This window comes from Brassica napus, chromosome A1, assembly GCF_020379485.1.
Source record: "Brassica napus cultivar Da-Ae chromosome A1, Da-Ae, whole genome shotgun sequence".
Taxonomy (NCBI): domain Eukaryota; kingdom Viridiplantae; phylum Streptophyta; class Magnoliopsida; order Brassicales; family Brassicaceae; genus Brassica; species Brassica napus.
Genome location: NC_063434.1, coordinates 14,859,815 through 14,873,871, shown reverse-complemented (window position 1 = coordinate 14,873,871; position 14,057 = coordinate 14,859,815). Strand labels below are relative to the sequence as shown.

At 35.9% G+C, this 14,057-nt stretch overlaps 2 protein-coding genes across 2 annotated transcripts; both read right to left on the bottom strand.

Moving 5' to 3' along the window:
• Window positions 1-43: 43 nt before the first annotated feature.
• Window positions 44-3,187, bottom strand: LOC106415329 (protein TOC75-3, chloroplastic-like). The gene is made up of 6 exons (XM_048765532.1): window positions 1,935-3,187; window positions 1,610-1,831; window positions 1,407-1,514; window positions 1,124-1,315; window positions 538-1,041; window positions 44-458 (listed from the first exon to the last, which is right to left on the bottom strand). Exons 1-6 carry the CDS (start codon window positions 3,099-3,101, stop codon window positions 219-221), a joined length of 2,433 nt encoding a protein of 810 aa, XP_048621489.1. The 5' UTR covers window positions 3,102-3,187; the 3' UTR covers window positions 44-218.
• An 8,603-nt stretch (window positions 3,188-11,790) lies between these two features.
• LOC106413125 (AAA-ATPase ASD, mitochondrial-like) lies at window positions 11,791-13,815 on the bottom strand. The gene has a single exon (XM_013853955.3). The coding sequence runs from the start codon at window positions 13,438-13,440 to the stop codon at window positions 11,932-11,934; it is 1,509 nt and encodes a 502-aa protein (XP_013709409.2). The 5' UTR covers window positions 13,441-13,815; the 3' UTR covers window positions 11,791-11,931.
• Window positions 13,816-14,057: the final 242 nt, after the last annotated feature.

Below are 14,057 nucleotides of genomic sequence, written 5' to 3'. Positions count from 1 at the left end.
TCAAACCTTAAACAATAAGGATGAAGAAACTTCTCAGCATAACTTAACAACACAAGTAAAACTCTTAACATTAAACAATTATTTGAAAGGGAACCAACAAAAGGAGATTTAGAATCCGCAAAAGAAAGAGAAAAAAAATGCACAAGGGCTTGAACAAATCCTAAAAGAGAAAAATGGCAAAGCCTAAAGTGAGTTACACGAACTTACTTCTCGTTACCTTAATACCTCTCTCCAAACCGGAAAAACAAAGCACCAGTTCCATTGTTGTGATCTACAGCATACTCAGCTCGTACCAGACCTAACTTCACTCCTACACCGTATGATGAACCTTGTCCCATTCTCCTATACACTGCTGTTGGGTTCCCTTTCACGTCCTTGGAGCTTCCCAAATCGTTCCCATGCTCAGCAAATGCATACACATGCGTGTTCTTCACAGGTACTCTAATCTCAGCACCAAGCTGCAATCCATGAAACAAACAAAATCAGAGACTTATGTTTTTGTCGAGTGTTTTAGTTTCGTGGTGTTTGCTGTTTTACCTCGAGGATGTTTCTGGCCGCACCGAGCTCCCCCATGTTGTAGCCACGGACAGAATAAGGACCTCCAAGAACAAAGGCTTCGTAGCCTGGAAGATCGCCAACACAACCACCATAGTGTCCATGAAGGACTAGAACCGGTGGCGGTGGCTTCCCAGCGCCTTCTTCCACCTGCTGAAGCTGAATGAATCTTGTCAACGTCAATTGGTGACGGTTGAAGAAGGGGAATTTGCTTCCAATACCCAATCCTTGATCCACCTGGAACACGTTCCTCTCCCCAACAACAGCCCCGTTGACAAACTTGGTGTTGTCACGGGTGATGTTGGCTTGTAGAAAGGCCATCCGGTCAATACCGGTACCGCTGAGAGTTGTCGGAGGTCCATCAGCACTGATTCCTCCACTAGGTAGTAGTCTCTGACCATTTGCAGCGATGTGGCTGCTTTCATCTCGAGTTGTTATCTCCTCCATCACAAGCCCATATGTAAACTTGCTCTGACGGGTGAAGTTCTGCAAGAAAGAATATGTTTGATTTAAAATATTCTGTAGGACAGAACACGAGGACTACGCCACAGAGTATTGGCAAGCTTACCTCAGTTATGTTAGCTTTCACTCCAGCTCGATCAACCCAAATTGGTGGTACTTCGTCAACACCTGGTCCTCCAGTGAACACAGGGCTAAGTTTGCGGCTGTTGAAGCAGCTCGTTTTGAATGTACGGTTACGAGGATTGTAAACACCGTCCAGATATGGATGTACATAATCGAGCTTAAAGGAAAGATCATCCTGCAGGCACGCAGAAGCAGTGATAGATATGGTGTCAAGAAAAAAAGCTAAGGAAGATATTAGTAAAATATGTAAGCATGCCAAAATGTACCTGAGGATTCAAGAAGTTGCTAGTGGTCACTGACCCCATGAGAGACCTGTTAAGACCCTGGATGTTTCGATGTTCGAAAGTAACAGACCCACCTGGCTGGAATGAGGCCTGATGCATATAAACAATAACAAAGTAAAATCAATTACAATGTTTTATTAAAACCAATCAAATCTGTACTTATTCCAGTAAGGAAGGATTCATACCAGAGTGGGAGCGCCTCCAGGTCCAGGAACTATACTCCATTCAGTACTGACTTCAGCTGACTTCTGTTCGAGCTCTTTCAGTTTGATCTCAACGATAATGCCCCCTTCGTTTTTCTCATCTTGGCGTGGATTCACTTCAATGTTAGAGAACAACCCTAGCGAGTTGATGTTCCTCAGAGCTTGTCTCCCATCTTCAATGTTGAAAACATAGCCTTGGCGAAGCTATCAACAAAACATAGATACCATCACCAACACTAACATAACAAATGAGATCAACCATAACATGTCTCAAAATGGGAAGCTTTGTGAGAGTTGAGACAGATACCTGCTTGGGCAACTCCCTGCGCACGATAGGAACCTGAGTGTTACCTTCAACGACATTACCAAGCTTGTCTTGAAACTGAATAACCACCTGAGTGATGTCTCCTTCCACAACTTCACAGACAACCTCCTTAGTGTTCAAATTCCCGAAATTCACAACCTGAGCGCAAGCATACCCTTCATCCTGGTACCACTTCTGAACACGGTCCCTAATCTTCTGCAACAACCTCGCACTGACTTTCCCTTGATCCCTCAACATCTGCATCACCTCGCCATGCACAGGCGCAGGCAACAAACACGGCCTGGCCCTATCCATCCTCCGCTTGTAATCCTTCTCCAAGCTCCTGTAATACTCAAGCTTCTCTTTATCCGTCATGTCTGCATCCATCTCAATTGGCTTTGACTGCACCATTAGACCCACGTTGATACACCTGAACCTATCTGCGGACTGCCACGTGCTCTCCGCGAAGGAGATGGTGACTCCTAAGGTTCCGTCGGGCTTGGTCTTCCCTTCCAAGTCGACTTTCTCGAACATACCGCAAGTAGCAAGGGTTTCGAGCTCCTTCTGCAATTGAGCTTTGGTGTAGACTCCACCTGGCCGGATCGATACCATCTCGAAGAAGGAGTCCTCAGTGCCGATCGTGGATTGTCTCCTCCGATCAAAGAAGACAATGTCGGAGACCTTGTACTTCTTGAACCCGCTTAGCTTGTTTAATTGAACTACGATGTTCGCCGGTAAGCCGTGAGAATCCCAATCCGGTGACTGTTCCTCGTCGGCAACAGCAGGCGCTGGAGATAACAATTTCCCCCAAAATCCACCGTCTCCACCGCCGCCGCCTCCCCCGCCGAAATTTCCATTGCCTCCTCCTCCTCCTCCGCCGCTGCTTAGAAACGACGACGGAAGATTCGAGATTCCGAAAAGGAAGAAGGACGCAGCGGAGGAGACAGAGGCTACGGCGAGAGACTTCGCTAGGTTTTTAAGGAGGAGGTCCTTTGGAGGGGCTTCTGTATCTCGGCTACTACTGCATTTTATGGATGGGACGCGAGGAGACGGCGAGGAGATACGGGGGAGGCCAGAAGAGGGGAGAGATAAGAGCTTCCGACGGGTACAGATAGAAGTGGAGCTTGAGGTGCCCGGGATAAGCTGGCCGTTGACGGAGAAGGCGGCCATGGCGTGAAAGAGGAGAGCGAAGATAAGGTTTCAGAGAGAAGATGCCGAGGTTTCGGCAAAAGCTATGTTTGGGTTTTGCGCAAGTTTCTTTACACGTCATTTTCCTTTTGGTATTTACAGACAAACATCGTGACGTTTTTCGTGCATGGAAATAGCACGCATGTTCACCAAGATGATACAAAGCCGCTGAGAGACACGTTTGTGCATGTGTGATCGACGCATTTCGCTCGTGTGTTTAGAGTTAGGAACCATTAAGGTAAAACTTGTTTTTGTAAAAGGGCATAATAAAGGTAAACTTGAATTTGACTGATACGGATTTTTGTCATTTTCTGGATATTTGATGTTATATATATCGTATAATTGTATAACAGTATTTGTTATGTGTCTTATTCGAACATCATTTTACAACGTTTATATTTCATATTACTATTTTTACAATAAATTATTATTATTATTAGCATTTTCTTATTTAAAAAAAATCAAAGCTCATACCTTATATTAACCACTTTAAATACTTTTCTTTGCATTTAAGAAAATAATAAAATATATTATATTATATTTGTTACAATTATTTTACAATTTTCATTTTTGTAAATTAAAGTCACTCTTAAAACAAGACAAAAGTTCTAAAGGATCCTTTAACAAAAAAAAAAATGAATGGATAACAAAACTTATTTGAGAAATCCGATAAATGATTGCTTCTGGTTTTCTGTTCAAACAAATACTGTGAGCACTGAATAAATTGTTGTTTGAAATTGTAAGGCAATTGTAAGCACTGGATAAATTGAAATATTGTTTGAAAATTCTAAGCAAAAAGAAAAAAATTGTTTGAAAACAAATAACTATGAGTATTGAATAAATTGTAGAGTCATTTGGGTGTTTACACATAGATAGAGTGGTAATTAGGTAGATGGTTGTTTTTCAAAAATATTTGCAGAATCATGCAAGGAGGATATGTAAAATTACATAAAACTCCACTACAACATAGAAGGTAATAATGAAAGGGAGAATTTGGTGTATATACATAAGAGAACATAAACTAAAGAATATAGCCATACTACAGTAATCACTATTTGATGGGACAATTTGGCACATTTTTGATTTTATTCTCCTTAAGAGCGTGTGTCACGTACATCTAACATAATAAACATATTATACCGTACTATGTATATTAAGTAAATAGTATAGAAAAATACACAAAAATATTCAAAAGTAGCATGCATTTGTAGAGGAGGAGGAGGAGCAGCAAGGAAGGAAGAGGAGGAAGGAGGAGGAGGAGGGAGGGAGAGAGAGAGAGAGAGAGAGAGAGAGAGAGAGAGAGAGAGAGAGAGAGAGAGAGAGAGAGAGAGAGAGAGAGAGAGAGAGAGAGAGAGAGAGAGAAAGAGAGAGAGTATATTTAGAATTCTGTTCCATATTTTGTAAATAGTATAGAATATAACAACACATTATTTGAACATTATATATTGGAGAAAGAAATAAAAGAGAAAATGAAAGAAAAAAAGAGATACATACAGAGTTGAAAAGATGGAGAGAGACAAAGATGGTGATAGAGAAGATAGATAGAAGGAGAGATTGCACAAAGAGAGATTGTATAAGTGCAATCTATTCTATGTTTCGTAAATAGAATAGAAAAAAATCTTATTATAACTATATATATTCAATTTATAAATATATGTTAGTTTTACAAAATCCAAAACATTTCATATACAAAAAAAAATCTATGTTTTTAATAGGTATTTAAAAAATTCAAATAGGTATTTTTTAAACTTATAAAGTTATATAAAAAAGAAAAGGTGAAAGTGAAAAAGGACAATATAGAAAATAATACATAAATATCATAGCCTAAAGATTGCTATGGTTATATAGTTAATTTCATAATTGTTATGTATATGTTACCTAATTTCCCATAATGAAAAGAAGGTGAAAATACGATGAGGAAGATGATGTATATGAATTGCAATTTTTTTTTATTGTTCAGATTTTCCTGATTTTCACGATGAAAACAATTCAGGAAAATATCTTTTATCAGCAGAAAAATAAAAACAAAACTATCACAAGTTGGGTCTCGAAACATAGCTAATCTGGCTTGTGATAATAAAATCCACTTAAGTTTAATTTTATATGGGAAATTTACTCAAATATACAATATTTTAGGACAATTGACTAGAACCATACATTTTTTTTATTACTGACATTTTCTAAATACCAAGCGTGCCCTTTTTTTTAAGTTATGAGAAAAAACATATTTACAAGAATGTCATTACTTTTTATTGCCACGTAATCAAAAACCCGGCGCCACGTAGAAATTCGGTTATGTGTTTTCATTAAGTTGGTCGTAAAGAGTTATATACGTCGTTACGGCTGAGTTATTGCTATGTTGCGGCTGAATTAAACAACACGGCTGAGTTAAGAGAAAATGGCTGACTTAAGAACATAAATCAGCCGTTAGTTACGGCTGATTTACAGAAATCTGGCTGATTTATGGGATAACGGTTGACTTACGTACACAAGTTACGGCTGACTTATACATCGGCGATTTGATTTCTGTAAAATTTGGATGAGTTGTAGTTAAGATACGGTTGAGTTATGTTTCCACGGCGGAGTAAATGAACATCGACTGGCTGAGTTATTGAATTTACGGCCGACTTATGAGATGTTGTTACGGCTGAGTTATATTTAATCAGCCGTCATTGGATGGATTAATAGTAAACTCAGCTTATTTACGGCTGACTTATTAGCAAAAGATTAATTACTAGAATATCATTTGTTTGACGGCTAATTTATTTGACGATATGGCTGACTTAAGATTTGTCATCCTAATTACAACTGATTTATTAGCGAAAGATTAATTACTGAAATAGTATCCACGTTTCGGCTGACTTATATTGTACATGAGGGCTGATTTATTTAGGCTGCGTTATATATTCATTTGGCGGCTGACTAACCGATTTTCCATGTCATCCGCCATGTCATCAATTCAGATTTGTCATGTCATCAATAATGTTACAACAATAAAATAAGGGTCTATGTTATTCTTCATCTTCTTTATCTATCTTCTTCAACTTATTCTTTATTTTTCTCTTAGATCTTTTGGTTCTGGTAATTATTGTTTCTGCAACTGGGTCTGAAAACATAGATTTTTTAAAATTGGAAATCTGAGACAGATCTACTACAATCGTCGTCGTTTTCGATGATGATCGGTTAAAGAAGAAGCTTCCTCTCCTCCAGTTTCATGTATGGCGGTCCTATATCCTGCTGCTCCCTCTCTCATTGGATTCGTCGTCTTGCAGAAGAAAAAGACTCAAAGAGAGATGAAGAAGCTAAGTCCCGTAAATTGTAAGAAAAGAAAAGAGTTGAACAAAAAAAAGAAAATGAGAGAAGACGAAGAAAATGATGAATTTGAAAGCTGAATTTATATGTTTGATGACTCAGATGGTGCGTCATCTGAATATGATAACTTTAGTTCATACATTAAGTCTCCGACACATATGTTATGGCTGAATTATGCTTATGTTACGGCTGAGTTATGCATACGTTACGGTTGAGTTTATAATTTTTATAACTTTATAGTTTTAGGGTTTGAAGTTCAAATTTAAGAAAAGATTAAAGTTTTAATATTGTTTTCAAATGATTAACTATATAATTTTTATAACTTTATAATTCTATAGTTTAGAGTTTGAGGTTCAAATTTAAGAAAATATTAAAGTTTTAATATTGTAGAGTTGAAGGAATGAGTTTGTTCCTGCCCAAAATGTGAAACGTCGCGAGACAAATTACACTTGACGGCTGAGTTATAGAACGGCTGGCTTATACCATTCAGATACGTTACGGCTGAGTTATGCATATTTTACAACTGAGTTATGCATACGTTACGGCTAAGTTATAATCAAATTATACCTGAGTTATGCATACATTACGACTGAGTTAATAATTTTTATAACTTTATAGTTATATAGTTTTGGGTTTGAGGTTCAAATTTAAGAAAATATTAAAGTTTTAATATTGTGTTCAAAAGATAAACTTTATAATTTTTCTAACTTTATAGTTCTATAGTTTAGGGTTTGAAGTTTAAATTTAAGAAAATATTAAAGTTTTAATATTGTGTTCAGAGTTAAAAGAAAGATTTCTTCCCGTCCAAAATATTTTTTCCCGCCCAAAATACGAAACGTCGCGAAACATATTACACTTAACGGCTCAGTTATAGGAACGTTATGACTGGTTTATACCATTCATATACGTTACGGCTGAATTATGCACACTTACAGCTAAGTTATGCATACGTTACGGCTGAGTTTAATTATAAACCAACCCTAATCTACAACCTAGAAACAAAAAAAAGCTTGCAGCCGTGTCGACAAAATCTAAACCTAACTAAACCACCGCAGGTTTCTTCCATATCACAAGAGCCGGGAGGTCATTATTGTCTTCTTCCTTTGCCACCGCAGTGAGATTGAAAGAGAGAGAGGTGACCAGTGTGGTGATAAGCGGTGGTAGTGGCGACTACGGTGAAGATGGAGACCGGCAAAAATGGATCTGAGAAACAGAAACAAGGATGACGTCGGCAAGTATAGATGGCGACGAGCTCAATATCCGTGACAACGGCGAAGCCCAGTCTTCTTCGACACTTTTTCTTTTTCTCCGACAATCTTCTTTTCTTCTTTGACATTTCTTCTTCTCTCACTTCTAAGATTTACAAACCAAATATACTAAGGCATAAGAAATGATTGATAATGTATGAATCTCTCTTGTTTACAAGGCAGAAAGTGAGAGAGATGAAGAAGATCTGGAACTGTAAAGAACTCCTGAAGGAAAGAGAAGAGGAGAAGGAGATGTCAAATAGAAGAGAGAAAGTGAAGAAAAAAATGCATTTTAAACCATTAGATCAAAACTAATCAATGGTCAGGAATTGTAATCCTTGTACTAAAAAATCTAACCAATGAGAAAGAAGTTAGAAGATAACCACTAGATGGATTTGTAGCCTTTAGATTAAAACAGTCAATGGTTAATGTTTTAATTTTGATGGTTAAAATTATATTTTATATTAAAGTGTATTTTTTGATAAAGCTTTAAATTTTAAAACTTGGATTTTATGATTATATGTTGATTTTTTGATGTATGGTTTAAATATGAAGTTTAAAGTTTAGGGTATATAACTGAGTGAGTTTAGGGTTTGGTATATAGTGTTTTGGGTTTCGATTTAATATTTAAGATTATATTTTTAAATAACAAAAATATTAGAGTTTTAATATTTGTAGTTAGAATTTATGATAGATGATTAATTAATTTTTTTAAAAAGTTTAAAATTTAATGTTTTATGGTATAGGTCAAAGTATGTGGTTCAGGGTTTAGGGTTAAAGGTTCGAAATAGATATGGTTTGAGATAATGTTTTGAAAATATTTAACATAATAATCTTATTTAATATTTGTAGTTTAAATTTTAAAACATTATAAAATATTATAATTCTATATTGAAAATATTGAACCCTTAGACTAAAATCAATCAATGGTCATGAAAAAAAGCAATATAATTTGTAATTTTAGTTTTTTTCAATTTTTTTTAAAAAATTTCTTAAATTTAAAAAAATGTAGCTACGAGTTTAAATCAAAATTTAAAATGGAACTTTAAATTAAATACTATTTTTTTAAATGATTAAAATTTGAGTTTAACTCTAAACTATAAACGTACACTTTAAACCTAAACCTTAAACTTTAAATAATAATAAAAATATTGGATTTAATGTTCAAAGATAAACTTTAATTTAATATAACTTTATAATTCTAAAGTTTATGATTTGAGGTTTATATTTAAGAAAGATTAAAATTAGAGTCTTGTAAGCAAGAATTGTATAAGTGATTGTAAGAGAACATATATCTCAAGATCAAGTTGAAGTCTCAACTTGAAGTTTAAGAAACTATACACATTCAGTTGATTTATATTCACTTGATATTGATATCTACAATATAACTTCTTAAAGTACTTGAATTTAGTTTTCCGATTTTAGGATATGTTTGAGGTATTGTTGATTTATATAAACGATACGGCTGAGTTATCTAAACGATACGGCTGAGTTATCCAAACGATACGTCGGAGTTATCTAAACATTTTTTGATCTTAAGGTATGTTTGAGGTATGACTGAGTTATGTAAACGATACGGCTGAGATATATAAACGACACGGCTGAGTAGTGTAAACATAGCATAAATCAAACACACAATACATGGGTGAGTTATGTTTTTTACACATAAAATCAAAAATACAGGTTTTCTGCACCATTCCGGTATTCGTCCATGTATCCAAGCTTCAATGAACTCTTCTGTGTCGTCTCTGCAGAATCTGTCGCTTCTTTTCATCTCCTTCATTTTCTTTTTGTTTAATTTTCTCTTTCACTCAGATCTGAAAAAAAAATAGATTATCCAAATATGGGTATGAAAGCACAAACAAACTTAATTAAATACATCCCACAATTGTCGATCTGGGTGTTTTTGGGAATGTATTTGTCTTTTCTCCTCGGAATGCACACTTCTTATAGCTTGGTTTTCGGAGATTGGCGAAAAGTAACTCAGCCACAACTGCATATATAAACAAAACTGCATATATAAACCAACCGTAAAAGAAAAGTAACTCAGCCACAACATAAATTAAAACTCAGCCACAAACTCGAAAAATGCAGCAGAGAAGATGATTTCGGGAGATTACAGTGAAAAATATTTCATAAAAATGATTGGAGACGACGATTTCGGGGAAGACGATATCGGAGAAGACAAGACAGAAAGTTAGTTCGAGGAAGACGAAGTAAACACAATGTTGATGACGATTTCAGGGAAGAGGCGGTTAGGGTTCATTTAGTTCTTCGACGAAGTTGTGCTGTGTTGTTATGTTTTTTTTTAACGTTATGTAATTAAACAGATGGTTGATTGTTCTCTATTACTGATGTGGATACTTAATTAGTGATGTGGATTTAATGTTTAAAAATAATTTCAATTAAAAAAACTAACCAAAGGCCATTATTATCATTTACTAGGGATATCCAAACATTCTAATAATTTTTAAAAGATGTATAACATTCTGATTCTAGTAATAAACCAACTTTTCTTATACATTCTAGTAATTTTTTTTTTTATATTTGTACTTTGAATGCCAATTGAAAAAGTTAGGGTAAATTGAATGAGATCTCTAGAAAAAAATAATTATTTATCCAAGAAACATGCATGACCAATGATGAAGAAAAGAGACGAGGAAAAAAGAAATAAATAATAGTTATTTATCAATGGAAGAGGTAGAGAATTCCACGATCAAGAAGAGAGACCAAAGAAAGAGAAATAGAAAAAAAAAAGAGTGAAAGAGATACATGGCTCTGTGCTTTTCCATATACCTAATTAAATTTCTTTCTATAGTTTTTTTTTTTTTGACGTCAAACGGCCATTCTATTACTCAAGCTTGAGGTGGCCTGGGTAACCAGACCGGAATAGAACAACCAATGAAAAGTAACTCCCTATGAAAGCTCCTAGCAGTCTTAGCTAAAAAGTCAGGAAACTGATTGCGTAGACGTGGTACATGGGTGATTTTGAAGTCCGGAAAACAAATCTGCAGCGTCTCTATCTTCTCCAGCTCTGTCGCAAATCTTGGCAACTTCTGGGGTTCATTTATCATTGCGATCAGCTCTTTGCAGTCCGTTCCAAAGCTCTGGCACGGCGAGTGTTGAAGCATGTTCTCCATCGCCCATCGCAGCGCTTCTACCTCCGAATGCAACGCTGATTCACATCGAGTGAAGTTTCGTGTTTCCATAAGTTGTATGTCCTCCCTACTATCCATCCAGACCCATCCACATCCACTAAAACGATCAGAAGCTGTCCAAGATCCATCTAGCAAGCAGATATTACCCAAGCTTAAGACTTGGTTTACATCATTATTGCTGGCCCGAACTTGTTGTGGTATCATCATTATTTCTTTCTATAGTTATTTAGTGCAAATTCTCTCAATTGTGAGAACTGAATAAATTGCATATTGTTATAAAATATATTTCACTTTGAAAATATTGTTTATCGGACTTCTCAAATAACTGTGAACATTGAATAAGTGTCATATCTAAGATGTATAGCGAAACTTATTGAATCAAACTTATTTGAGAAATAAATGTAAAAAGAGAAATATCGTGCTGATAACATGTTGTGAACGGAATTTTTACATTTATTTCTCTATCCGCAGCCTTTCACAACCATAAACATTACTGGAGAAAAAAATAATTTTAAAAAGTTTAGAGAGATTTGAAACGATTTATAGTGTTTTTTTATTGTTTTAAAACACCAATAACTGTTACCGTCTGTGAAAAATTCGTTTGCGGATGTTAGAGAAAAAACTAGTCAAACCCTTAGTGGCTGGAAAGATCGTGAGGAGAAATCTTCCAACTTCCAGATTATTCAATAATTTATCTTAAGATGATTCATCTTAACTTCTTCATTGCCCTCTTGGTCTAGCAAATATATTTTAAGATGATTCACCTATATGTAGCTATAGTTATGTTCCTAGTCGTAGAAGTAATCTATATATTTGCTCATCACAGTTTTAAGTTAAATCACAAAAGTAAATAGCGTCAAGTGTTAAGAAACAAAACAGAAGAATACTGAAACAGGGGATAACTAAGGAAGTAAGGATGTTAAGGACTGATCAGGGACTACTTTCCATATGATTAATTACAAATTGAATCAGAAAGTCGAAAGATCATTATTAATCAAGTGATCACTTAAATACATAGAATTATAATTTAAGACAGAGGACGTAAGAACTGTGCATATTCAAAGTTACACACCCCAAAAACACTGGATATGCAATTCATATATCTTCTTTCTTTTCCCTCTGATCATCTCTCCTCTTCCTCTTAATATCCTTCTCTTTTTCTTTCTTCTTCTCCTCTTCCTCAACCCTCTTCTTTGCTTCTTCTTTCTCTTCCTTCAACGCCACGATCAATCGCTTCAGACAAGTCTCTTTAGCTTCATGTTCTGTTTTCATCAACAGATTCTCTCCCACATCGGCTGGAGTCATCTTGATTTTTTCTACCTCAAGCAACCTCTTAATCTCTTGAAACAGCTCACCTTCTTCCTCAGCATACAAATAATTCCTTGCCAACACTTTAAACGCTTCAAACCCACAATAAGACATTTCTATATGCTTATCCATTCTTCCTTTTCGAATCAAAGCCGGATCTAATTTATCTATGAAATTAGTAGTGAACACAATGATCCTCTCACCACCACAAGCTGACCATAACCCATCTATGAAATTCAATAACCCTGATAATGTCACTTTGCTTCCTGTATTCTCACCTTTTTCTTTCTTCATTTGCTTCTCAATTGGGCTAATCTCATCTTCGTCGTCTTCCTCCTCCTCCTCCTTCTTCTGCTTTCTCTGACCAGCTAGATCAAGAGAACAATCAATATCTTCGATAACAATTATCGACTTCCCTGAAGTCTCAATCAATAGCCTCCTTAGCTCTGTGTTATCCTTAACCGTTGTCAATTCAAGATCATAGACATCATAATCCAAGAAATTGGCCATTGCAGCTACCATAGTTGATTTTCCAGTTCCCGGTGGACCGTGCAAGAGATATCCTCTCTTCCAAGCTTTCCCAATTCTCTTGTAGTAATCTTGGCTATTACTAAACTTCGTAAGATCGTTCTTGATCTCTTCTTTCTTCTCATTTTCCATAGCAAGAGTATCAAAAGTCGCGGGATGCTCGAAAGTGACATGGCTCCATTTCGTCTGATTATAGCCAGACCAGTTCTGGCTTGGATTGTTCGAATAAAGCTTCCTCTCTCTGTTCTTCACCTCCATCTTCTTCCCTTCTTTTCTAATATGATCAAGATACCTGTTTGTAATTACGTGCCTGTCACGTACATGGAACTTGAGGATGTAGAATCTCGATTCCTCGGTTTTAGGGAAATAGGAAATAGACCGGCTATCGGTTTGGTGCTTCTTTGATTGCCACCAAACCTTGACTCCTTTAAACTCATCAGTGATCTCTTCATGGTCGTCCATGCTAAGGACAATAGATTTACTTCCTTTGCTTGTGTTGGCCCTTAGTTTCTTTGCTCGAGAAGAAGAGTCTTTACTGAGATAGTTCTGGATCGTTGCATAATCATCGTTTCGCTCGAACCGTTCGCCGCTATATTCAAAGAACTTTATCTGTATGTACGGGTAGAAAAGATTGATGAACCTTTGCACTAAGGGCTCGAGATTTTCACGGAGATGATAAGGGAAGAATCTTTCGAAGATCGTGTATATGAACACGAGGCTTGCGACAGCAGACCCTATGTTAGTCCATACTTCACCCATTATTGCCATTTTTTGCAGCTCTGTTTCAGAAAAAAATGATTTTGATTTAGGTTTCTTGGGAACCAAGAAAGGTTTCTTGGGAGGCAAGAAAGGTTTCTTGGGAGGCAAGAAAGGTTTCAAAGCTGGATTTGTCGTGAACCTCTATATCAGAGAGGAAATGGTGAGCTTACTGAAAAACTTAATTGAGTTTGATTCACCACAACTCTTGACTTTTATGTATATAGAAAGAGAGAGGGTTTTTAGATATGTATGTACCACACAATTCTGATAAAATATAATTAAGAAAGGCCTATTTAGCTAGAAATCAAAATTCATCGTGGTAATTGCAGATCTATGCAAACTTTTTAATAATTGGTGAACCATATCAATTTTAACATGAGTTGCCAATTCTCTCCTTTATCCACACCTTCCTCGTTACCTGCTACCGGGGTTGCTCGAAAATAATATAATTTGTATTCAAAATGCAATACACTTGGCGAAACCGCTGCTGGCAAAAAAATTAATTTTTATTGTAAACGCAATACACGTTGTAAAACCGGATACATTCATTTAAAATTATGATATAAAATATTGCAACCGGATGTAACTCTAAATAATTGAAGAGAGAAGAGTTGTGAGATATTTTA

Excerpts from the sequence above, each read along its gene's own strand:
- LOC106413125 (XM_013853955.3), bottom strand. The coding sequence starts at position 13,440 with ATGGCAATAATGGGTGAAGTATGGACTAACATAGGGTCTGCTGTCGCA.
- LOC106415329 (XM_048765532.1), bottom strand. The coding sequence starts at position 3,101 with ATGGCCGCCTTCTCCGTCAACGGCCAGCTTATCCCGGGCACCTCAAGC. Across the intron at positions 1,042-1,123 it reads TGAAAGCTAACATAACTGAG|AACTTCACCCGTCAGAGCAA; the intron begins GTAAGCTTGCCA and ends TCTTTCTTGCAG. Across the intron at positions 459-537 it reads CGGCCAGAAACATCCTCGAG|CTTGGTGCTGAGATTAGAGT; the intron begins GTAAAACAGCAA and ends CATGGATTGCAG.